The sequence below is a fragment of the Opisthorchis viverrini genome, assembly GCF_000715545.1.
Source record: "Opisthorchis viverrini unplaced genomic scaffold opera_v5_208, whole genome shotgun sequence".
In the NCBI taxonomy this organism is placed as follows: domain Eukaryota; kingdom Metazoa; phylum Platyhelminthes; class Trematoda; order Opisthorchiida; family Opisthorchiidae; genus Opisthorchis; species Opisthorchis viverrini.
The window spans coordinates 317,879-342,891 of record NW_008751863.1 but is presented as its reverse complement, the minus strand read 5'-3'; the positions used below and the strand labels follow the sequence as shown (position 1 = coordinate 342,891).

Genomic DNA, 25,013 nt, shown 5'->3' with positions numbered 1-25,013 from the left:
CATGTCCCGATCACACGTATTTTTGTAGGTGTTAGTTTTAGTCGAAAGCGTTTTTGAATAGCTGTCAGGAGGGAGCAGACGCGCGACATTGTCTCACTATCGTAGAAATAAAGGACGACTTGTAATTTAATACGTCCCCTACAGAGCATTTTCGCCCAAGTATCATGAGCACTGATTAGTTTTACTTCACTAAAGATTTATCGAACAAGCTAACAGGTTACTTCCAGTGAGCTTACTTTTATAGTAAGGACGATACTGAGCACACCTCAGGAATTGTCACAATGCTTTATTGCGTCGGCTGTTTCCTTGTCGATATTGTTGTTTGAATGGAACGAGCTAGACTTTGTAACCCCTCCCCCTTCGGTTGTAATCATAGAGAAAGTAAACTGGAATCGGTGACGGGGGTATCAGTTTAGCAGGCTAAAAGAAAAGTGCTACCTTTAAGTAGTGGTAATCTGATAAGCGAATTGGCTATACAGCCAGTAGAAAAGCTAGTCAGTCGGGGCGTTTGTTAGACGCGTTGCCTTGACAACCAACTCCGTGGGATCGATCTTACATCCAGGTAGATAGTGTCCATTCTGAACATCCAGGCATGGTGACAGCTGATTGTCATGTTGATCGAGATTCACTACGCTGGTTTTTGCATTAATTTACATTGTGTATCGGGGAAATCCGGCCAGAACGATACATCACCAGTTTGTGTGACACTCCCTTTCCAACCAGACATGAGAATTACAAACTCCCCATGTTACCGTTGTTATTTTTGTGTCTCCGAGTGATATGTAAACTAAAACTATGATATAACTGAGAACTTCATGCTGATTTTACATCCTTTTTTTATACATGACACGTATTGCTGTCGATGGCGAGATTACTACAGTATGCCCCTCCATGCATATGTCATTATTCAGGAACTTCACCAAAACAGCAGTTTTTTCGGGTTCTGATTGATACGTGCGAGGTTGTGCTGTGATGCAATTGAACCACCCGGTTTACGGTGTATAGCTTGCAGACCGTTCGCTAAAATAGCTAGCTGCCTCCCCCGTCGAGTCCAGTCATGAGAAGATATTTATTAATTACCACAGGGTGAACCTCTGAGGTGTGCGCTTATTTATTCCGGAGTAAAATGTAAGTTCGGCTCAGCATAACAGTCGTTTGGCTGTCACCGATTCACCACAACTGACTGGATTGTTGAGCGAAATAAACGCCAGATACACACAGTCATAGATTTGAGTCGGTAGTGTTGCGGTTGATTGTCAGAATACTAAAATTCTGAGATTAGACATGATCATTACTGACGGAGGCTCAGTAAAAGACATTAACCTCGAGTGGCCTATAATGGTGATGGTTCTCAGCGACGATTTGCAAACTAATTTGTTTTCGCCTGAGACTCATCGTGAACCGAGCTGAATCTCTCATTGGTTATGTTTCCAGGCAACTGAATGTGCTGCACCAGGCTGAATTATGTCCCAATCGGTACGATATTTGAGATATCGCGATACAGGTATATACGTAATGCACTGCTAATAAGGTCGCTGAAAATTCTTCGACAGCCCACGACCGATTTCGTCCTTTGTGGAGCTCATCAGGTAGACGCAGTTCTCGAGTTTCCGTCAACCTACTTGGAATCAAATTGCACGAAATTAGCGAAATACACTTATTCTTATTGTATTCCTACTGGATTTTCAGGTAAACAGTGAGATGAAGCTAGCAATTTAACGGATTTTTGGAGTAAATAGCAGAAAGTCACTGAAAAACACTGGATCTGCATTGTCATGTGAAAACTCCTCAAAAGCTTCTTTGGAAAATTCAGAATATTCCGTTCCAGTGGTGTCACTTGTGCTTGTTTAGTCTACGGTCCTAAATCTTGCTCACAGTCCTCCTGATATTGGCGCAATCCACACGTCTGATTGTATTCTGACTACTGGTTAGTCAGTTGCACACAATTCAGACGGTTGTGTTAAATCGATAAGAAACATACGACTTGCTGCGTTTCTGTCTACTGCTTTCCCAATGGGTCACTGACAAAATGAGTTTAGAAAGAATGGTCGCACTACCGTTTCCCAGCAAACTGATTTGCAGATGTTTTGATCAGCTCAAGCATATTAGAACCCGTCGGAAATAAATAGGTCGTATTCGCCATCTCCCCGTCTTTGGGTTACACAGATATTCGTAACACGCTGGTGAAACTTTGTGAGCTTTTATTCGGCCAACGTTAGAAAGTTTTGGATCGATCGTAACATTTGTGAAAATTCCACTTGTATGGGGGTCAAGCAATGAGCTCTGATACCACGTTTGTTGCACGTGAAATTATGGAATACGCTAAAGCTTATTTTTAAAAATTGGATTCCCTGTGGCTTCTGTGGTTCAGACCGGAGATTTTCTCACTGTTCTCAACGGTTTGCCGAATTTAAATGTCTCTAATTCTCGTCAAATTCGAGCACTGTGAATAAGCAAAAAGAGATCAACCTCTGTCTAGTTGCAGTTGGCAGTGGGATTTGCAGAATTCATATCACTCTTGTCAGGACAGTCTCATCCTGCCCAGACACACTTGTTCTGGTGAGTTCGCACCAAAGTTAAGAGCGTCCGACTCGAAATTTAACAGTTCCTGGAATGCGAGGCGGGCATTTTACCACGGCTCCACCAGCGCCTGAACTGCTATATCCGAACAGGCGAGTACGAGTTTAAAACCCCGTCACGCCCAAAAATATACACTGCTAATAAATTCTTACAAGAACAACACTTGATTCGACTGTTTTTGTCTTTCGTGAGGACTCAACAGAATACCTTGACTAGCTGACAGGGCAAACCGTATAAACGTGAAGGATATGAATGTAAAACTTCTGTTTAGTACGTCTTCTGATAATTACATCTGTTTTTTCTTATGTCTACAACTTCATTCAAGCATTTATCTCGGGTTGGGTATCTTTTGTGTAAAATTGTTTCCTCATCCAAACACGTACGCCCGCCATTCCACCAGTCCGTTTCTCAATGATAAGACATCTTGACTGTCAAGATGTTTAAAAAAATTCTCACCTCTGAAGCATTTTTTATAAAGATCAAAGTATTACTTGTAGCACTTGTGACGGTCGCAAGACGTCATTTTCTGAAAGAAACACGTCACAATTCTGCAGTCTGCACGTGAAATCTCTAAAAATGTGTATTTCGTTTTTGTTGCATCAACTATTTAAGGAACTTGTGTTTATACTAACAATTAGTCAATCGAAAGCGATCACCCCATTGGACAATGGGCCGTTGCGTGTGTTGCAGCCCCATGGACCGCCCCATGGACGAAAGTTAGATGATTATGGCATTCAGATCTATATTTCCATTCCACCCGAGGATTGTTAGTGCCTGAACAGAAAATATGCAACAGACACTTCACAAGACCGGACAGAAATGATCATCATGGTGAAATGTCTTCTGTTCTGGTTTTCCCTTACTGTATTGTACCTTGTATTGATCAAACACCCTAGCTGCATTCGCATGAATGCTTCCTAGACTTACTTATGTGCTTCAATCGCTCAGCTTCTGGGATTTGTCGAGTGCAAGCTCATTTTAAGATAAGGTTGCGAGTAATTTATCTCCTCTAAAAAACTGTTGCTAAATGGAAACTGACGTAGAAGAGATTTACATATTTCACACTGGAAATGAAGTTTATATATTTCGAACAAAGGCAGATACCTTGGGTTTGTAAAAATTTTAAAAGACGCGGCCTCATGTTGTACAGTTGAAGTTCTGCTTACTATTCACATCAATTCTACTACGATAGCTCTTTATTCGAGTTCAATTCGTGTTTTATGGCAGTTATAAATTCTCCTATTCAGTTTATTGACATGAGTCCAAGCAATGGTCTCGCATGGGATTATGCGCATCAATATGATTAATTCGATGTAATGCACATATGTGGTTACTTCGGCACGTGCAAAACACAATACATATAGTCCAGCTACTTTTTGGACTTGCAGTCTGAAAGAGTCTGTGGGTTCTGATGCAAAGAATACCAACATCAATCGCTTCTACACTTGTCGCGGTCTTTCAGGATCAAGATCAAGAAACTCAGTCACAGTGGGTTCAGTAACTTGTTTTCTTGCCAATGGTCATGTGCACTTGAGGAAAACCCGGTTCAAAATGTGGCTTTGATTTACAACTTCAGGTTACCACGCTCTCTTACCTATTATGCACCTGTTGGTGAATGGGATTTAATCATTGTTCCAATACACAAACATCGGCATGCAAACAAATCTGGCAGTTTATCCGTTCAGCACCAGGTGCTCTCCCAGGGCTATTTCTGCCTAGCGTGCAATATCTAATTTCAAATGAGGCATCACGTGACACTGTGTGGTAGACATTGGTACGAAACCACAAAACCACTGTGATCATTAAAGCACATTCTAGATAACCCGTAATCCCTCGTGCCGCATGGTACAATCAAATGGCTTGGTTGTCCCAATGCCAGAAAAGTCTCTTTTGACCATAACACGTGGCTAATATCGTTGGAGACAGGAACTGTTTATTTTGCTGAAGACTGATCTTTAGGTGAAAACTTTTCACCTGGAAAAATCAGTTATGAATGGGAGTGTTTAGGGGAAAATGTTCAGCAACTGTTCTAACTGGTCCTTCTCACGTGGTTTAGGAATGTTTGGGACAAAACTGTTTTTCTTCGAATATTGCATCGACACATTTCCGGAGTGAAAATTCATTTTCGGTAAAACATGGCAGGTTCAAAATACCAACGATATCCTCAAAGTATTGGCTGTAGTCGTTTCAACTCATTTTCAACCAACTGGTAGGATGCACTCTTTCCCAAATGAGTGAGACTCGCACAGGAAAATAAGGGGTTGACCAATCTTTCAGGTGGTCTGTCGTCAAAAATACTATGACGGCACATTAGGTTATCGGGATGCTACAATATATGACAAAATGCGGAAAAGTGATTGTATAAGGGAGTGCTGAACAATTACTTAGAAACAGCAAAGAACTGCTTGACTTCATGAGGTAGAATATGGGATAAACCTTATATTCTTTGGAGGGTTCTTAGTTTGGAAGTGCCCTTCCTCTCTTTCACCAATTTTCAAGCCACAAAACTGTCCCATAAGCCTTTGGTGGCACTTCATAACTTTCAGACTTATAGTTTTGATAGCACACTATCTTGCGTACCTGGGCTGGTGAAATAATGGTCCCCTATCGTAGGCACTCAAGATAATTTTCATGTTATGATCCTCAACAGTCAAAATATTTAGTGTCCTTTCCCGCATAAGGCTTTTCTAAGTTCTATATCGCTCATTCTCTCAAGATGACGAAACCCTCCCCCGCATTCTTCAGCTGGATTGTATGCAAACTGCGTACAATCTGGAATGCAAAGTCGAATAAAATAACTCTGAAAGCTGAACGAACACCTTGTGTCTTACCGAAAACCTCATCGAGTACAGCATTGAAGTAACTTGTGATTTTATCTGGCAGCAAACAGTCAGCAGGTTGAAAGTACACGAACATCTTTCGGAAATTCGGGTGGTTCGCAAAATCAATCAAAATTAGCCAACCAAAAAAAAAAGAATTTTAACTAGGGCAGGAAAGGAAGCGTCTGAATTGGTGAAACTATCCAGGTCATTCCGCATTCTTTTGCAACCACACGATATACGAAAGCCCTAGATTTTTCTCAGATAATCACGATGTCAAGCCCTGCAGGAGGTACAGGCGGGAATGATTTCTAATTTGATTGCCAGAATCGTATTTGCTCCTCATTAACCAAAGGAACTCCACGTGACGGAATCATGCGCAAACCAATGTTTCGTACAGCATGTGTTCACCTTCAACCAACCCTCGTGAGAAACAAATTGACACAATTTGACATACACAGATTGAAACAGTTTTCTGCAAAACAATTAGTGGTGTGTGCGCCATAGTTGCTACTGACTGACTGATGGTAGAGCAGTGGATACTGATAACGGAATTCCGTTAACTACTGAGTGGCCATAATGAGTGGACATTCTTTCCAAGCATCCTGGAGTGAGGAATGTGGAGGTTTCAACGTCAGCGAGGCAGTGGATTATATAAATTCTGGATATGACACGCGAGGCTAAAGTTGGCCTGATAAGTAAATTGATCGGAATATTGATTGAAGTCTTTGTCCAAACACCAGTTTTGGGCAATTCTTGAAAATAACTGACACAGCTGCAGGTACAGAGACAGACTAGTAAAGGTGGATAGACAAGTCAAGTGACGATGTTCAAGAACCCGTCACCGCCTTTTAGGTATCTTGACGGTAATTTATTTTAAATCACCTAATCGAAGATTTTTCTTAAGGGGAAAGTGACCCCCATACCACACCGCCAGCAGAACAACTCTGAGCAATCCTCAATGGTGGATTCTTGGTTGAAATCACAACTTTTATCTGGGGTGTGGCTCGAAAACTCCATCATCGTTTTAACTCCTTATAAGGCCAACTGATTACGGATTCATTGCAAATTGCGCGTAATTACCACATTTCGTGTAACTACTTCGCAACGGGGTGTTAACTTCATTTAAAACTCAATCGCACAAGACTGAATACGTTTGGTTGTATGTATCCTCACGATTACCTAACGTATCTGACTGGAATTCGTCCGCGATCCGGATGTTGTTGATATTTTGTTGTTCAGACACAAACGAACAAGCGAATTAACCTGGTATACTTTACTCATTTCACGGTGAAGCAGAATAGAAGCCTGTTTGGTTTTACTGTTGGACCTATCGGGATACGATGTCGAACTGCCTGAACTGTCTTAGGTTTAAACAGTTAGTCATGTGACAGAGTAAAATTTTAGCCCGTTATCTGTATTGAAGGACCACACCGCTTTCTCATCTGCACCGACAGATAGAGCTGTGACAAATGTCACGCATTTAACCATCCGCTTTTTGCGTACAGATCGCGACAGGGTGAACATGAAACACGTGACGTTACGTTTAATTTTGCGGTACCGTTTTAAGCCTATCTTATTCGAGAATTCGACCTACGAATTCAGGTGTTCCTGACAGCCGACAGATGTCGAGAAAATTCAGACACGTTCGGTTCTACAAAGAAGTATGTCATAATGCGATCGCTTCTTATTATTCAAGAAGCATTTCTGCATCAAAAGTGAATGATGCTTGCGCAACACCGGATACTCAACGAAAATTTGGTGAAGGGCGTAAGAATGAGTTTATGGTTTTTATATTGTGGACACAACTCTCCCAATAACAAAATCAGTGGAACCACACGAGTTAAGCAGGAGTCGTATCTTTCCATGATAAAAACCGCAACGTCACATAATTAAACCGCTCGCTCCAGCAAATGGTTCTGCATCTCGAAATGCCTGGCAAAATGGTCTAGTTTGAGAGTCTTTTACCATCATTCTCCGATACATATCAACAGGGGGTATTGTTTTGGAGAAGATGGTTTTCGAAATTCGGTTTCACCATCACATAAAGAGGATGTTGGTCTATAACTGCTGTAGTCTGAAACCAGTGCGCCGGATGGAAAGGAATTCGGTAGTTTTGCCTCACCGAACAAATTACCCAGCTCCATGCATCATGAAGCTTTTTTGTGTGCGCCTATCATCATTATTATCGGCAGCATAACATCAGTGTTCAACATCGATGCTTCACTGCCGTACAACCATGATTTATTTGAAAGCCTTGTTGTAAAGAAAAGAGAAAAGCTGAACGGGGAAGGAACTTAGTGCTAGCTCACCACAATCATTCCGAGGTGCCTATACTTGCAGACACTCAAGCGATCTGGATAGAAACTGACAACAAGAACGCCACTGACATCAGTTGGCAGCCATATCTTGCAGCGCCACCAACCAGGTACATTAAGAATCACGCGGTCCCCATCCTGGAAGGCGAGTGGCACAGACAGCACCCAAACGTTCGGTAATCTTCATACTCCTCTGCCAGGTCAAGGATTGGACACCTCTCTGTTTGCGTCACTCTGAATTGGGCATGGAAAACAGCACTGTCTTCGGCAAACAATGGTTCGACATACGATACACATGTCCCAACCAACGCAGTTTCTGGTGATGGACACATTCTTTAATGGAAGTACCCGTTGCACAACCGAAAACTCGTTTTTTAGCTGCCTAATTACGGCTTCGCCGACACCAACCCACACGAGCAATGGTTCTGAGACAATGATTGTCGAACACCTGAAAACGTCTCAGGTTCGCTGCTAGAATAGGTAAAGTCTCAGTGAAGTAGGTGTAAAAACCAGCTTACTGAGGTAGCCCTGGGCACCTTGTAACAGCCAGCGATTCAGAGCAACCGGAAATTGCACAAAATCTCAAATTTCTACCATAACAAACTGGAATTTATCTGAGCCATTGGCAAAACTACAATTTGTAAATGAATGGACCGTGAGGTGTGTCTCAGTCACAGTCTAGAAGTGATCTCCATTAAACCCTCCCATCGGGATTTACTGAATCCCTCCGCACTTTGAAACTGTGCAACAGGCCAGTAACTCCAGTTACAACGGAAAAGTTTGATGGTTAGTGTATCATGTGGAGGAATCTCTCATTTAGAAGCAACCATACTAGAATATTCAGAATATTATTCCTACCCAAATTTAGTAGTTGGTTTTGTAAAATAATTTTCAATGGAAACTTCGACCCTCCCTGACCATTAAAGATATGCAGTGATTCCTTCAATGAACGTATTTTAGGGGACCAGCCATGTCGTCCCTTTGCTTACTTCATCCCGTCTGCAGTTTTTTTGATTATTTCTGACGGAGATGTTTTTACGCAAAAGGTTCAACTTTGATGAAATTCTATTTGTACTTGGGGGTGGCTTGAATGAGTGCAAGGTAAAATTTTCCCTTCTGTGTGAAATAAATCCTCGGGCTACTCATCCTTATCCCCGATCTGCACATACTCGTGCAACATGGTGAATCGTGTTTTCGTGGTTTCTAATTACTGGTCCCCGAGTCAATAGGAATTATGGGATTCCAACTACTTACACCTGAATACAATCACGACAGTTTGCCGCAAAGACGCATTCTTACATATAATACCTAATACACTCACGATTGGTGGAATTCAATAGATACTTGCTTCATCTATTCCATCAGCAGTGTTACTTTCACCCAAGACTTGAACTTTGATGTCCTCCAACGAGTGGCGCTGCACGCTTATCTCAAAACCGACTTATCAGCCACATTACGCCGACTCAGCAATAGTTCACTACCAAGTGTTTAATGCAAGCTCTATGTCTGGGTGCGGTCGGTATTCATATTCATGAATCAACTTATTCTAAGACTAGATATATTTCTTCCATTCCACCCGTTAATTTCTTACACACTGTTACGACCAGCGAACGATTTTCTCTCTTCGTTAGTTTACACCCCGATTCCTACATTCGTAATCGACCGAACTATCGACTCGGATTCAATGGTAACTACTACCCGAAGACATCCAGCAGTACTAACACCAACGTCAATATCGTCAACAACACCAGCAACAGTAAAGCCAATGGTGGTATTCAAGGAAATAAAGCCGGACGCTCTATCTCCCTGGAACGGTTCTCATCTGGACAATGGGTAGAACACACTTCCAGTGAAATTTCCTCCATAAATTCAAGCAGCAAAAATTTGAATCTGGAACCACCGAAAATTTTATGTTCTCCGCCCACATCTCCGAGCATAATTACTAGTTCGTGTAACGCCATATCCAAAATGTCTACACGATCTGTTCCCTCACCTGGATCGTCGCGTCTAACAGTGGCGTGGGTGGAGATGACAGACCGCGAAAGGCAGTCAGATAAAAAATTACATCACATGATACTACAGTTACCTCCGGACCGACGACATGCAGTCGGGTTTGTGCTTCTGTTGATGGGTATCCGCTACAATGAACAAGGAGAGTTATCTCAAGGTGGGCTGGAGCACCGCTTACGTGAAGCACTGGAGCTCGTCTCACCTACGCAACGTAACATGAATGGCACCGCGCCAGTTGGAGGTGCTGGAGACTGTGCGCGTTTGAAAGCCGAAAACATCAGGTTAGTATATTTTAGTTACTATCTTTGAATACGCTTTTAGTGCCCCATATCAAATTCTTTATTGTATGTCATACATATGCTTTACACATATTATATGCACTGTTTGTTGTCGTCTCATTGTTATTGACTCACATAACGGACACATTTGCAAACTTCCAAAGGAGTTTCGTCCTCTAAGAGTGAACAGCATGTTTCGATGTACAGGGAAGGACTGTGTGGCCGCAACATTCCTATTGGAAGTCGTTAGCACTGTTTATCTCGCGAGTCTCCAGGGAGATTCAAAACCACCGTCTTCCGTCACCGTTCGGTCACTGATGACTGATCATCACTGTGATCATCTCTCAGTTGGACAAGATATAACGTGGCTCGGGCCTTCAGTCACCGTATCCACATCGCGTGGTCGCTTCGTGATTGGCTCCTTTCGTGAGGACTTCTCACACAAGTATACCAAGCTTCCAAGCTCCAAGTAATATATAAGGCCTTGATTGACGTCTCTAGAGAGACTTGGTCTGACCAGCTTGGAATTCACATAATCAACTCACGCAGAAAACGCTGCTTCTAAAACCAGCAGTGTTTAGTAAATATATGCATTTCTGTGTCCACGCATGCATGCAACGCTCACTTTCTAATTCGCTGCGAAGACTGGCCTTGGAATGACTATTATTACCCTATTATTGGAAGCCTTGGCTTTGAGGTGTAAAAGTTTTGAAGCATTCAACCGTAGGACTTCTCCAACAGGGAAATAATGAACATCAAGCAGCCAAAAAGGTAGGTGCCAGAATAAAAGTCTGTTTTAGCGCTTCGAGAAGGTAGCAAAACATAAACGAGTGTCTGTAGCGTTATTAGTTTGCTGTCTGTTTGCCGACACCTGTGCTATGTGGTTCTGAAGATAGATAGAATTAATTTGAACTTGGAGAAGGAATGGACCCATTCTCTGGAATGCCTCTGTTTCTCCATACTTCTCATAAGACTTTCACTGCCATGAGGCACAGGAGGTGGTTGGGTAAAACACACTCAAAATCACCTGTGAAGTATAGACCGTATTTCCTGGAAGGTGAAGCTTGCCATCACTTTCTCCATGTTTGGTTGCGAATACTTGTGCTCCATTGATCTGAAAAATTCTAAGGTGCTCACTTTACTTCGAAGTGTCCTATGTGGTTAATTTTAGACCTAGATGGAAGCAAAGGTGCCAACAATTTGTCTGACCTCTATGTACTCAGACGCGTCTTTCGATAAGTTGAGAATGGTTACTCGGTCGAACTAATGATTCTTGTTCACTTTGAAAAGTTATACTTCGAAATTTTGGAAAAAAAGCGTGCACTTTTTATTGGTCCAATGACAATAAGCATTATCCACATTTCATGAAAGTAACTGCAACTATCAAAACCTCTCTAATTTCTCCTACTGAAACAGCTGACTTGTAATAGAACATAAATAAAAGCTGTTTTGAGGTTTCCCATACAGTTGTCGAAGGCAGCTCATTGCCATTATTACAACTAATTATGGTGCCGATTTGCCCTTGGAATACTCCTTGTGATATGGCAGCGATTTCTTAAGCTGCTGGCGGGCAGAGTGGGTCAAATGTCCCCAGTTCACCCAGTTCTCCTTATACTGGTAGGAGGAAACACTTTGCCAAATTTTGCATTCAAACTTTCGTTTCCAAAACTCCACCCTTCCCCTCTGTTTGCGTTTTGTGCGTCAGTTTTCTTAGTGTGAGGTGTGGTGGACAAAGGTTTGCCCCAAAAATATCACAGTGCCTGTCAAGAGCACCTTTTAAATTTTATCCTTTTTATCGCTCGTCGTCCAAGGCCGCAACTGTCTGCCTGGGAGTGTCTTACCTGAACAGCTGCCTTACTCATCGCCGGCGATGTAATGCCAAAACCTGCAGTATTATTTTAAAAAGGTCAACTTCCTCCGAGTTTTTTAGGGGGAAAAATTCTCTCTAAATCTTGTCCGCACACAAATGCATTCATAATGACAAATGAATCACCACATGGGCATCACCGACTAGTCAACTGGCGGTTTCACATCGGGTCTGTCACGATTGCATATCGATCTACCTATTGATCACCATTAGGGTGATACAAATTGACGGATGCGACAGTCAGTACGGTGTCGTCAACTCCTGTTTATGCCTCGCACCACGTGTAGTCCATATTTGTTTGTCACCAGACACTCATAGCGATATCGGGAAAGTGGCACACATCAAGGTGTCACGTAGTTCTTAATTATTTGCCTCCTAAAAATATATTATTTATGTCTAATCTAGAGGCATTCTAGGTTTTTTCGCCCAAAAAGTCTATTTAGAAGTAAGCAGTCCATCAAATAAAGAGCCGCTGAATCAGTTACATCCATCTTTTTTAAGACAATTTTTAAATATGGAATTAAATGTCAATTTTGTCTTTCCGTTTGAAGTTTCGAATCAAGATACTGTCCCTCCCAGTCCTAATAGCTTCTCCTCAAATCGTTATTCGCTTCAAAGTTAGGGAACTTCATCTGAGACCGTTTACCAGTTGGTCCTATCATAGTACGGGATTAATGTGACAAGCTGCAGCAATAGTATAAAGTAAAGTATGCAAGTAAACTGTATTTCAGTAGCAAAGTATTCCAAGTCGGGTGGATTTCCTCATTTGGTAAAATCGCTTTTGGCATCTTAGTTTTGAGGCTTTAATCCTCAGACATATTCCGCTTGTTCCGATTCCGCTCTGTTCAGCTGAGTGCATGATACAACTTGGTTATGTCTGTTGTCAATTGATAAAAACACCAACAATAGAATTCTATATCAACAAAAAGCAAGGGATAGACAGAACTCAAGATACATTCCAGCTAAATCCAGCTGTCTAAACTGCAGGTGAATGGACTGTCCCAACCGTTTCAGTTAGCTCACAGGTCCACTTCGGACCGATTACGAAATGCAAATAAAGATCATCGTTTCAGAGGGGTTTGGTAAACAATCGGTGGATTTATCGCTGGGCAACGTTTCGCTTCTGACACGAAAGGTTCGTCAGGCCAAGTTAGTAAGTATGTAGGTTGATTGGGTTTTAAGGCAGTCGGGGAACCAATCCGTGAGATTCCTTATGACTACTGACGTGATCAATGCCAGGTGTTTAGTCTGATGTTCCTGTTTGTTGATTAGTGGGATGACAGATACAATTATACTGTGAACAATAAGACATTCACTAGTGCACAATCTGATGAGTACACTGACTTGCGCAAAATAGCCGCTTTTACCGCGTTTTACTGGCACTGAAAATGTAGACTAGATGTATTTTCACAAATTCGGATAAACCACCATGAAGCTTTATTTTTGAAGCTAATTGAATATGACTTTATGTTACGGAAAGAATCCTCGGCATTAACGAATTTAATGAAAGGTTTGCTAGTGGCACTGTTGAATCCCTATTTTTCGGAATTACCTATGAACAAAAAGCCAGAGTTATACTTCTGGGACATTCTTAAAAGGTTTCCACCTACTACTCATACTTTTTGCCAAAATTTTGCAGTCAGATGTAATGGCACAATTTCAGAAGAGCAAAATGAATCGTCGATGTTTTGATGCGTGACACGCTAGCTAAACAAGTAGAATTTCTGTAACACAACGGCCGCTTTGCGTCCACAGAGAACTTTGTGAACTAAACTAACACTTCTGAATTGCGCATTCGTCCTGCAAGTGCGGCCGGTTTATGTTGAAAAGCCTAAAACATTTTCACTTGTTTCATCTTTATTTGGGACCAGTAACACTGCATATCTAACGAAACTCCAAAGAGGCCCGCTATCTTCCGACTAGTCATTTAAACACTCAACCTTTCGGCCACGGACCACTGAGTAATAGTACAATCAGCTTGCAATTAGACAGGATATAGCCGCTTATCATTCAACCAGGAAAACCGCATTATGTGACCTCTTATTGACGGGCTTCTTGGGAGTTTCACTCATTTTTGAACCAATTCTCCTCTGAGGTACTGCTGTATTCCACGAAAATACCGAGCTTATTTGCTGATAGAGTATTCCGCGAAGATGAGTGTTGGCTCCATGAAAAATGGTCTAATGAATCGCTAACAGCGAAACCATCACAGAGAGGAGGGGGTGACGGGGCAACTCACAAAGGGACAAAATTTCTGCTCAGTAAAACAGAAGAAGGGTAGTTTGTAAGTATATTCATGAATACGTAAGATCTTTGGACATAAAACTTGAAACATCTATTTTTGGGCCTTCTCCGCTTCAATCTTTATGAAAGTTATCCTACTTCCCAGTTGCGGGTAAGCCTAACCATATCGGCGGATTCTATTGTCTTATCAAAAAAATCACGAGCAGAAGGTTTTTCCTAAACTACACGCTCTTGTAATTTTTCATCTCGTTCATAAAATTTCTGTCGTTTGAGGTAATGTTTTTGCTAATTAGACTCGCACTTGCGCGACTTTTTGTTAAAATTTCGCAAAGAAATAAAGGGAAATGATGTAACGATTCCATAAATTTACACGGAATATACCACTTCTCACGCTAAATTTGTATTTTTCACAGCAATAAGACCCATCAAGGGAGGGAATACATCAGTAGTAGGTGCATGCGCGGAACGGAAACACTATATTATAGGCAGTCAAATTAGCCCTCTTCAAGCATAAGATAATTGGTCACATGTTCACTGGAGCCCATGATGAATATGGACCAGTGGTTTCTGGGCTTAATCCGTGCAATGAAGTCAACGTATGCAAGTGCAAGTCTCATGGGCTTAGCACCTTTCAGAGGCTGGTGAGGAATGTGAACGGTTGAGTGTACCACTTCAATGCTCCCAAGTAGTCTGATTTCCTGACAAGTTTTAATGCACAAGTAAACCAAGAGACCAGTGACCATTCTGCTCACAAGTGAGCATAAAGTGGAGGATTGGAAAACTAACATTCCATCATTGAAGAAATGTATCCAAAACGGGCGAATACAACTTCAGTAAGCAATTAGGTCAACACATTCGGACATGGCCTTGGAGAAAGACGCCACGAAAAGGGCTGGGAACAATAATTTTCAAACTTAAATAGGATGTGAAAAAGGTTACTCCTTATTTAGGTGGTTTTCCATGCCACGACACATCCACCGTGTGCTTCTTGACAATTAAAATTTGCTTTTGAAGACGGTAGATTGCGTATCTGTTGCCCAGATTTCGTAGACCCCGCCTTGAGGTGTCGGTCTTAGGTCATCTGTTGGAAACAGATGATGCATTCAACCATAACGAAGGAAAATCTGTTGTAAGTAATTTAATGAAACTCCTACTACCCTTATCTTTGTTGATCTAATTCTACGGTGAAAGTGCAGTCTTTGTGCCATCGAGCTAGTGTCTTGTTTTATATATAATATATAATATATATATAGTTACTCTCGTGCTTTAGGACTATCAGCACATCAATCCATCTAGCAACTTTGTTTTTACCTTGTGGATGGCATTACCATTCATCATTAGCATTTATCGACTTCAGCTGTAAGTAAATGAGATACGTTAGCTAAAGTCCTCCATCGAATTTTGTAGCTTAACCCATTTGTTACTTGGGCTTGGTCTCAGCCCGCCCAGTGTGTGATAACAGTCCCCATGTGACCCAATTATTCGTAGTAATTGGGCAACAAAGAACGGGTCAGGCTAACAATCTGATGGACAAGGATCCTCCTGGGTGATCTGTAAAAAAACTTAAGCTACAAGGATTCTCGACGCGTGCAAATAGAACCAGTGATCATGTGTATTCTTAGCCCATTTAGCGCACAGGATCAGTTGAGAGTTTGTTGCCTAATTACTGAACGTGCTTACAGTACAACACAAACAGTTACACTGTGGATGCCATTCCGAGAGTGAACTGTACTGCACGTAGTGCACGTTACCAAGCGTTCGACATTCTACCGTAGATATGGAAATGCGAATGGAGGAGCGAAGACAAACATAGCTTCTTAGACCAGGCTGCTGAATCCTGAAATCGCGGTTTCTGGATTGAATGAGGGTGACCATTAGGAACTTGATATTTCTGGTGCACTCGAGTCCCAGGTAAAACGTCAAAGCTAATACCACAGTATGTGGAAAATCTGACGGAAAGCTCCCATGGGCAGCATGAAACTCCAGGTCACCGTTATGTTCCTTGAAACTCCTGTGCGACCGGTCGCAGTCTTGCTCCACCAGAGCTGTGCCAGTCCTTCATGTTACAGGTAAACAGTGAATCATCACAAGAAAAAGCTCCCCTTCGATATTCCGACACCATATTTGTACATCCAGGACTACTATGCATATCCTTAACCACAGATAGAAGCTTGGTCGGACTTTTTCGAGGTATAATTTTGCGACGTTACCTTATTGAATTTTTCCTAGGTCGGTGACTAATCACCCCATTACCGTGTTGCCCTAATATGAAGATCAACCACTAGATCAATCACTTATTGTGACTAGACCAACAAGCCGTTGGTAAATCGGTCTGAATATAGGTGAAATTCCTATCTGCCCAACAACCCCTATAGATGGATTGGTCGTATACGTTTTGCTTCGTTGTGCGCCGCATTCCCACTGGGCGTCGAGCTTCTTCCTGTGTCTTGGTGCTCATTGGCACACTGGATTACGACATATTTGTCCTTCAACCACCGTTTGTTCAGCTGCAGTTGTGGAACGTTTCAAAATGTAACTTGGCAGCAGAACCACCAAAACCAGTACTTTTTCGGGATACGCGTTCCTCTGGTGATACTCCTATTGAATTCTTCATATAGAATTTCGAGTTACGGGTTGGTTTCACGCTCCCGAACATCCAAAGTAGGAAAGGGAATACTGGCTCGTTGGTATGGGTTCATTCGGATACCAATTTCGTGAATCTGGTGGGCAGTGGTATTACACAGGCGTCACATCAGGGTAGATCAGAGCAGCCCATGCTGACGAAGCACGTACACGCATTGACAATTAGGTGCGGTGACACACGCACGCTCTTACAACTGTCAGGTGGGCGGCTGCCGTAGATAGATCAGTGGTAGGTACCGAGGTCACCACAAAACGTATAGAGATCGACAAGCACATGGGCGGAGCAAGTAGATGAATGGGAGAGTCATCTTAGTCTTAATCAATAACTCCTGACCCTACTAATTCCTTAGGGGTAATCCAGCTCACTTGCACTCAACGGTCGCTGTTTGCTAATTCGTGGCGATTCGTTCACTTGCCTTCAGTCCTACCACATATTAGCTCCACGACCACTTATCTATAAATGCAATGGATTGAGAAGCATTGAAAACAGAAACACGAACCGGATGACATTTAATCAAATTTTTTGGAGTGGAGCTATTCTGTGATGAAACATACCTACATTTTTGTCTTACATTCGGTCGGAAGTAATGTCATATTACTCCCTTGGTTTGGTCGAAAAGCTGACTGAAAAACATTTTCAAGCCTCCGTCTGAAATAGTTGTTTTAGTGGTAAAAGAAGGTAAACGCACAGGCATCTCCGCGGATGTTTGTCGGTTTGATGAGAAAAACAATGTCAGCTGTTCCTGTTTTCGGTCGTGGAATTAACTCTATGAAACTATGCAATGGTTGATTGACAATCACATCGAGTAGCGGAGAACAACTGTCCCCGTTCAAGGATCAGGAAGAGGGTCTTATAGTTTGCATGTGAACAAGTTTCTTTGGATCGTGTTTCCAACACACCTCGCTTAAAGTATAGATCGGTGAGACCATGCCTGACGTCGCCTAAATTATGGGCGAAAATGCGCATATTTCTAATTGAGGATGACGATCATACGTACAGATTTTGCCGTCGGTTTATCACTAAGGATGATGGTCATGATGATTTGGTGCAATATTGCATTATTACAGCAAGAGTTTTCTTCGAATAACTTTGGTGTACTGAGACAAAACTGTGCATCCCTAAACAAACCCTGGGAAAATTAGACGCTGACGCGTACATCCGACTGCTCTGATCGCACCGAAATGGCATCAACCTTTTAAGGATTTTTACTGTGAAGTTCGTTTTCTTGTGCCTGGAGATATCTTGCTATATTATATAGTAGCATTATTGTTGTTTTGTTATATTATATTGTTATATTATTATATATTACATATTAGGTTATGTACATATTATTAAATTATATGTCACATGATATCATATTCTGTGTAAAATGCGAAACCTTCGGCTATCGTGTAATTGGTTTAATGTTTGAACATCTTATTTTCATTGCCCAAAAAGATTATCAAGTGAAATGGAAAACTGCAACTCCCACAGGCTCCTGAAAGATCACAGAATGACTCAGTCCTGTTATCAAGGCGGTGGTTCTTCGGAAACGGATGCTTACTTACAAAGTTCCAGCAGGCCTGAACCAACACCCCAACTCAATGGACAATGTGAGCTACAGATGACAACTTCCTGCATTTCCATTGAGGATAGTTCTGATACTGAACAGACTCGGGGCGAGTTGGACAACCAACCAAGCGATTCGCTTCCAAGCACCGCTACCATACTTAGGCGCCTGGCTCGAACATTAGCGGTTCGCATTGCGTTCAAACAACAGCACTTGGCCGATGCCCAGCAAAAAGTAGCCCGGAACGAGACGGAAGAAAAATGGGTACGTACTCATACTCGCTTGCACTTTGGAGTGGTGCTTCATTGTTGACGACGGGAAATCTCCTGTTTGCTTTGCTGAAGATATTATAGCTCCATTCGCTAATCAGCCCAGCCTACGAAGGTTGGACATCTAAAACCCAGATGCGAATAAATTTTACCTTAATACGGTGGAACAGAATTTGAACAAACTTTACTGAACTTTGTACCTTTTGTTGAAAATGCGTCGCCTTTGTGGATTTTTTAGATCAAACTTTCAGCTTAATAACTAGCTGAAAACAATTCGAGTTTCACTAGCAGGATGCACTGCAAGCCCATTTAAATGTTTCAGCCTACTTGAAGCAACCTAAATTTACTTAAAGTTTTCCTAAATGTATAAGAAAAATGCGAGCATTGTTGAGGCAACTGGGAAGCCATCGACAGTAACAAAGTGTAATAGGCGCAGGGATCTTTGCCAAGCGGAGTTGAGCAAAATGAATATAATTGACTGAACTTAGATCGGTGTATGGGCTTCAGCTTTTTGCACAACGCGGATGAAAGGCGCCTGCATTTATCCTAATGAGTGCTAGTAAATATTTCTCATACCGTTTCTCAACAGCAGTTCAAAAGGTTCTTGTGTAAAACAACCGCTGCTAACTCCTAACTCAAACAATGCATCAATAGAACGAAGAAGGTAGCGAACAAAACTTTTTTCTGTTATTTTCTTCTTGGTTCGAGTTTCACTAGCAGGATGCACTGCAAGCCCATTTAAATGTTTCAGCCTACTTGAAGCAACCTAAATTTACTTAAAGTTTTCCTAAATGTATAAGAAAAATGCGAGCATTGTTGAGGCAACTGGGAAGCCATCGACAGTAACAAAGTGTAATAGGCGCAGGGATCTTTGCCAAGCGGAGTTGAGCAAAATGAATATAATTGACTGAACTTAGATCGGTGTATGGGCTTCAGCTTTTTGCACAACGCGGATGAAAGGCGCCTGCATTTATCCTAATGAGTGCTAGTAAATATTTCTCATACCGTTTCTCAACAGCAGTTCAAAAGGTTCTTGTGTAAAACAACCGCTGCTAACTCCTAACTCAAACAATGCATCAATAGAACGAAGAAGGTAGCGAACAAAACTTTTTTCTGTTATTGTTCTTCTTGGCTAATACATCACAAATTTATATGGTAGCAGAAATCACGTGGAAAAGGTTAAGTTCGGGGCTACATACACTTTAGAGAGATAGAAATCAAAGGAAGGAGGGTAGGGTGAGGGAGGTCAATGGGTCACGGAATCAGGTGAGTGACCTCAATGTCAGACAGACTTGTGAGACCGGATGTTTCGTAGGCAGCAATATTTAAATACGGCCGAACTAATAGACTCCGGGGGTTTTCCCAACAAACTGGTGAATCAAACGGAGAAGCATCCGCTCGCAAATTGGCTACAACTTTTCGGATAAATTTAACTGGGCGCGTTCTCTCAAGAATGTAGAGTCAGATAATTCATAGACATAGTATCCATGAGATTTGATCCTGGTGATGCCAGCTCTTTAAATGAAGGGCAAATCTTGCAAAAGAACAAACCTAAGTAGTTTGAGCAACTAAGCTGAATGCCTTCCTGTAGTCTTACGGTTGTAGATGCCCATCAGTCGTAGAACAGCTCTAACAGAAGGGCTGGTCGAGTGTCTGCTCTCCTGTCGTTTAGAACATCATTATTATTCGTAAAGACATGCCTTAGTTGTCCTAACCTAACAGACTTCGCTATGCGGGCTGTACTCATGCTGATATCACGTACTGCGTTAATATCAGAGGATATATACTTTGGATAAACTGTAACGGAAACACTGCCAAGATTCATTTTGCTTTATATTACTCTTCCTCGAGATGTCACATCAAAACACAATGTGTTTTAAGTAGACCCGTTTTTACCTTCGTAACTCAGCAGATAACCACCCCACTTGATTTGTCTCCATCAAAGGATGCACCTCGAGTTAGACAACTTTTATCATTCTTGTGCGTTCAGACAAATTGTTTTCTCCAAGAACGATGAACTGAACTTACCTCCAAATTGATGTGAGGACGTTTAGGTGTGAAGCAATATGCATCCGAATAGTCAGTCCAACTGGGTTTACCAAAATACTGCTCTTCTTGGGACTGGCTTTTTATGGCTATTTCGGGTTTTCCTCCAAGTTCATCAGTTGACATCCACAAGAGCCCAAATGTTCGCCAACTCAAAATCCGTGCGAATTAATCAGTTCAAGCGTTTTGACAAATGAGGAGGATCAAAATTTCTGCTTTTCATTCACTTGCGTTCTGTTCAACGTTCTGTAAATTTGCTTTTTTTAACTTTAGCTACGAAACAAACTCAATGAGCTGTTCAATCCATCCGACCGGTTCTCGTTCAGTTCGTCCACACTCACACGCACTGGTGACATGGTTCCAATGACCGATTTTGAAGATTCAACCGCTACACAAGTTATTACCAGATTTGACCGGTGGCACAAAAACATGGTCTCGGTGGTTCAACTCCTCTGTCAACTTGCCCGTCGCCTTGCCTGTGTAGATGCGCGGATACTTAGTCTGCAACAGAATGGGTTCAAGCGAGATTCCAACGATATAACACAGGACAGTCAATGTTCTCTTGTAAGTTACCACTCGCGGCCTTGTTTGTCTGAAGGTCGGTGGTCGATTTTCGCACACCATTCTGAGGGTGAAACGGAAGGATAATGATTTTGTTTGTAATCCGGAGAAAGATGAGAAATTTTGGGGACTCACCACATGCTACTTAATTAGAAAAGCCTGCACCGACAAGTGGCAATAAGTTCCGATGCATATCATTACTGATCTCACATCAGCACATCATCATCAGGTGATATTTTCTTCTTGAAAATATCTCCAATCGATTTTGGTCCTTGTAAAGTAGCTGGAGAAGTTGCCAAATAGATCCAATGTAGTACTTTCAAGGTTTAAGCTTCTTTCCGAAGGTGAAGATGTTTTCCAGTTCACAAGGTGTTAGGTGGAATTTCACGAGTATTTTGCGAATTCAACTGAAGAGTAAAGAACGTGAGGAGAATGTTAAGCGAGTCGGTTGCTGACCCGTATTGGGGAGTACGGATTTCTTTGACATCCGTTTAAAGTAAAAATACTTACAAGTATTTTTCTTAAAGTGCGCCATTTTTAGGTAATCACTTCAAATGGAGGCATCCCTTGTCCAATATCCATATCTATGTCTACAAGACAACTGAATGATGTTAACTGATGAGTTGCTAGACATGACTGTAGTCGAGGGGCTATGGGATATCAACCACGTGTTTGGTGCGGGAAAATCTTTGGTGGTTGCCAAGTCTGGATAAACGACAGACTAATACGCCATGCTGTATCGATGACCTGGTTGTCAATATAAATGTCTTGCTATCGGACTTGAATTCGTTCATTCTTTTACCTGTCTAGATGGATTCAACCACTGTTTCTGAGGTCGCAACATAGTATCGGGTCGCCAGTATAGATAACCTGAAGTGAGCTGAATGACCGCTTTGTACAAAAGGTTTGGCTGCATCAATTTGAGTCCAGGTTACACAAAGTGCGAATTTGTGTATGTCATTTTGAGAAACAATGGCTTCAAACAGGACCATCATTCGATTACACAACAAAGAAATTACTGTTCATATTACTAGACAAATCCAGTTGTTTCACGGGATTTTCGGCGTGCGTGAAAGAAATAATGATATGTTCACTTCTCAGGAACAATCCTCTGACAGCTTTGTCCTGATTGGGACACATCAGCTTGGTGCAGCATGGTCAATCGCAAGCCACTCTGGTTAAACTTTTTCAACTGCTGATCACGGCTTGGCGTATGGCAAAATTAATTATACTGGTTCCATGTGTGAGTGAACCCAATCGCTTGAGAGCAACCAAGATTCCTCTCTAGGTAAACCGAGAAGCACTGCACCGCTGCTGCTGCCTCCGTATCAGAAATGAATACCTGACACATCTCGTAGATCTTTGGGAAGATTTGTGCCACGACCACAAGTGGTCGATCAGTGGTATGTTTAGCTTGCACTTAGACGGCACTTAGTGCCACCATCCTAGAACCACGCGGTTTGCGTCACCTGATCTGTTGTTGACCATCTCCCGGGAGTGACGACTTTTCGTGCAATTGGTGAACTGTTTTCATCTCTGATCACGTTTATTTTGGACGTAGTGAGAAAATTTCGGTGTTTTAATCTAGACCCTACGCTGTAAGTAAACAGTCAATGTTTTTCAAAGCTGAGTGGCATTGTACAGGTTTTTCATCCTTGTTGGGAATCATGAGCAGTGTGCAGCTTACGAATCTCTTGGTAATTCGGAAACTGCGAAACCTCCTTGTTTAGCAGTTGGACGCCATGCCATTCGGTCACATGTGGCTAATCGAACTTGTGGGTGTGTAACAATACATGAGAGGCTTTCTGCAATCTTCCACACAAAAAGTGTTATCCGGAAAATATGCCCGTTATATCCATTCCTATACATTTTTGCAAGATAACTCGGTGGTTGGAGCGCGAATTTACTCACTGAAAGGTGCGTGTTTAGAACCCGACCTCTGGATCTCGACTTGCTCTGTCTAGGCTTGGGTAAATTGGCAGCGTCCCCTCCCTCGTGGTTCTTTCGGGTGATATGGCAGCTAGACACCGAAGTGGCGTTACAGCTGAAATAATTGTTTTTATCCACATTTCCGCTTGCAACGAGAGCACGAAACAAACCCCCAAGTATCTCCAAACCGGGGTGTTCAGATAGCCGCTGATGAAAACTGTTCCACTCTGGAGTATGCAGACGAAATCGCCCTCCTCTTTAAAGAGGGAAAGAAGACAGATGCCTTGGACAGAATGGCCAAGGTCTTCTCGCCATATGGCTTGCACTGCCACCCTTAACTTGTAGGACCATACCTGTGGATATGCATTCTATGAAGCGTCGCTTACAGTCCAAGGAAGCGTTTCATGTATCTCGGAAGTTATGTTAGTCCTGACTGCTGTGTAAAAGATGAAGCCTTTGCAAGGCTTGGGTTGAGTTTGCTCATTCGATTACACATGTGTACCAGGCTGTGCGACGGGGAGTTCACTTAAAGGATGTGGCCAGCAGCAGTAACTGCGGTGGTTTGGTTATTCCGGATAGTAGGTTAGCAAAAACTTTTCGGTGTCCAGTTCGGAGCAGCACAATAAGAGAGGTGGTGGGCTTTTGGTCTGTGATAGGGGCATGAAATCGACTGCAAAAATTCTGCATACTGTTGGCTCTACTCAGCTTTGAGGATGGGATCCGCCTGATTTTCAGTTCGAGGTTGGAGTCGCTGCAAGGTCTGGCTGCTAATCGATGTCAGTGGCATTCTTGTTATCATTTTCTATCCAGATAGTCCGAATAGATGTCAGATTGCGCTAGCAAAGTCTATACTCTATCCATTTCTATCCTTTTCTTCATAATAAGGCTATTCACTTCAAATGATCCCTGGTAGAATGTCACCTCGACGAATTTTCAGCTAGAATTTCTATGCACCTTGTATAATGCCTTGAGCAGTCCATAAACGCTTCACCTTGTGGTTGGAATAATATAATCAAAGTCCCAGTCCAGAAACGGAGCCAGTCTATATGGAAAAATAGAAGCAGTGTGGATCTTTTTAATTCTTACTGGAAACTATCGGCAGTGTGCCTATAAAGAAGGGATCCAGTCCCGTTTAGTAGTCTAGACCCCTAGAAAAACAGAATAGTTATCGAATCTGCACTGAATTGCAGATGGTTTAATTACTGTTTCAGCTCATATAGCGGACTTGTTAGGAAGGTTACCTACCGAGGAGCAACTATAAAGGGTCTAAGACTCATGTGCCGGTTCTGCGTAAGTCCAGAAACCTAAGTTAGTACCTACCATATAACGATATAGTACTCTGGTTCACATAATCTGATCCTCACAGTGTAATTTCCAAAGAAGGAGGATCCGCTTGAAAAGACTCACTGCGAACAGTTCACAAGTAAACCTCCAAGTAGCAGACGACAGCCGTTTAAATGTTGCTGAACTGCGGTTGTTGCGCAACGGATTTCAAACGTGAACAGTTTGTCCGCGCAAGCGTGCTAGTGTGTGTCTGCGTGGCCCACAGTACATCAGTGATCGTGCATGTAAAGAACCACAAAACGCTATTTAAATTAACCAGGAAAGGGTTATGGCAAAAATTAGCCGGCAGTAGAAGGAGAGAAAGGAAGTGCCACACAGTTTTCGGGTAGTCAAGTGATCACGAGGCGCTGCTGTAAACGGTGAAATGTGGCAACCAGAGCCTGGCGACCGAATCTGTCACGTTAGTTTGGTGAATTCCAATCGCGACAAAACGCGCAGTGGCGACCACATTCCTTCTAAAAGTTTATTCGTATATACAATAATGGGATCGCTCATTTAATTTCCCAAACAGAAATGTCACGATGATTATATATATATATATATATATATATATAT

General features: G+C 42.2%; 2 protein-coding genes across 2 annotated transcripts in view; one reads left to right on the top strand and one right to left on the bottom strand.

Annotated features, from left to right (window-relative positions):
• Window positions 1-20,750, bottom strand: part of T265_08206 (hypothetical protein) — a gene marked incomplete at both ends in the record, with an annotated part of 36,543 nt that extends 15,793 nt beyond the window's left edge. The window contains one exon of the mRNA XM_009173941.1: window positions 20,607-20,750. Coding sequence (XP_009172205.1) covers window positions 20,607-20,750 — 144 coding nt within the window. The remainder of the gene's footprint in view (window positions 1-20,606) is intronic.
• Window positions 1-25,013, top strand: part of T265_08209 (hypothetical protein) — a gene marked incomplete at both ends in the record, with an annotated part of 149,930 nt that overhangs the window by 100,982 nt on the left and 23,935 nt on the right. Inside the window, 3 exons of the mRNA XM_009173944.1 lie at window positions 9,349-10,008; window positions 18,198-18,573; window positions 20,898-21,188. Coding sequence (XP_009172208.1) covers window positions 9,349-10,008; window positions 18,198-18,573; window positions 20,898-21,188 — 1,327 coding nt within the window. The remainder of the gene's footprint in view (window positions 1-9,348; window positions 10,009-18,197; window positions 18,574-20,897; window positions 21,189-25,013) is intronic.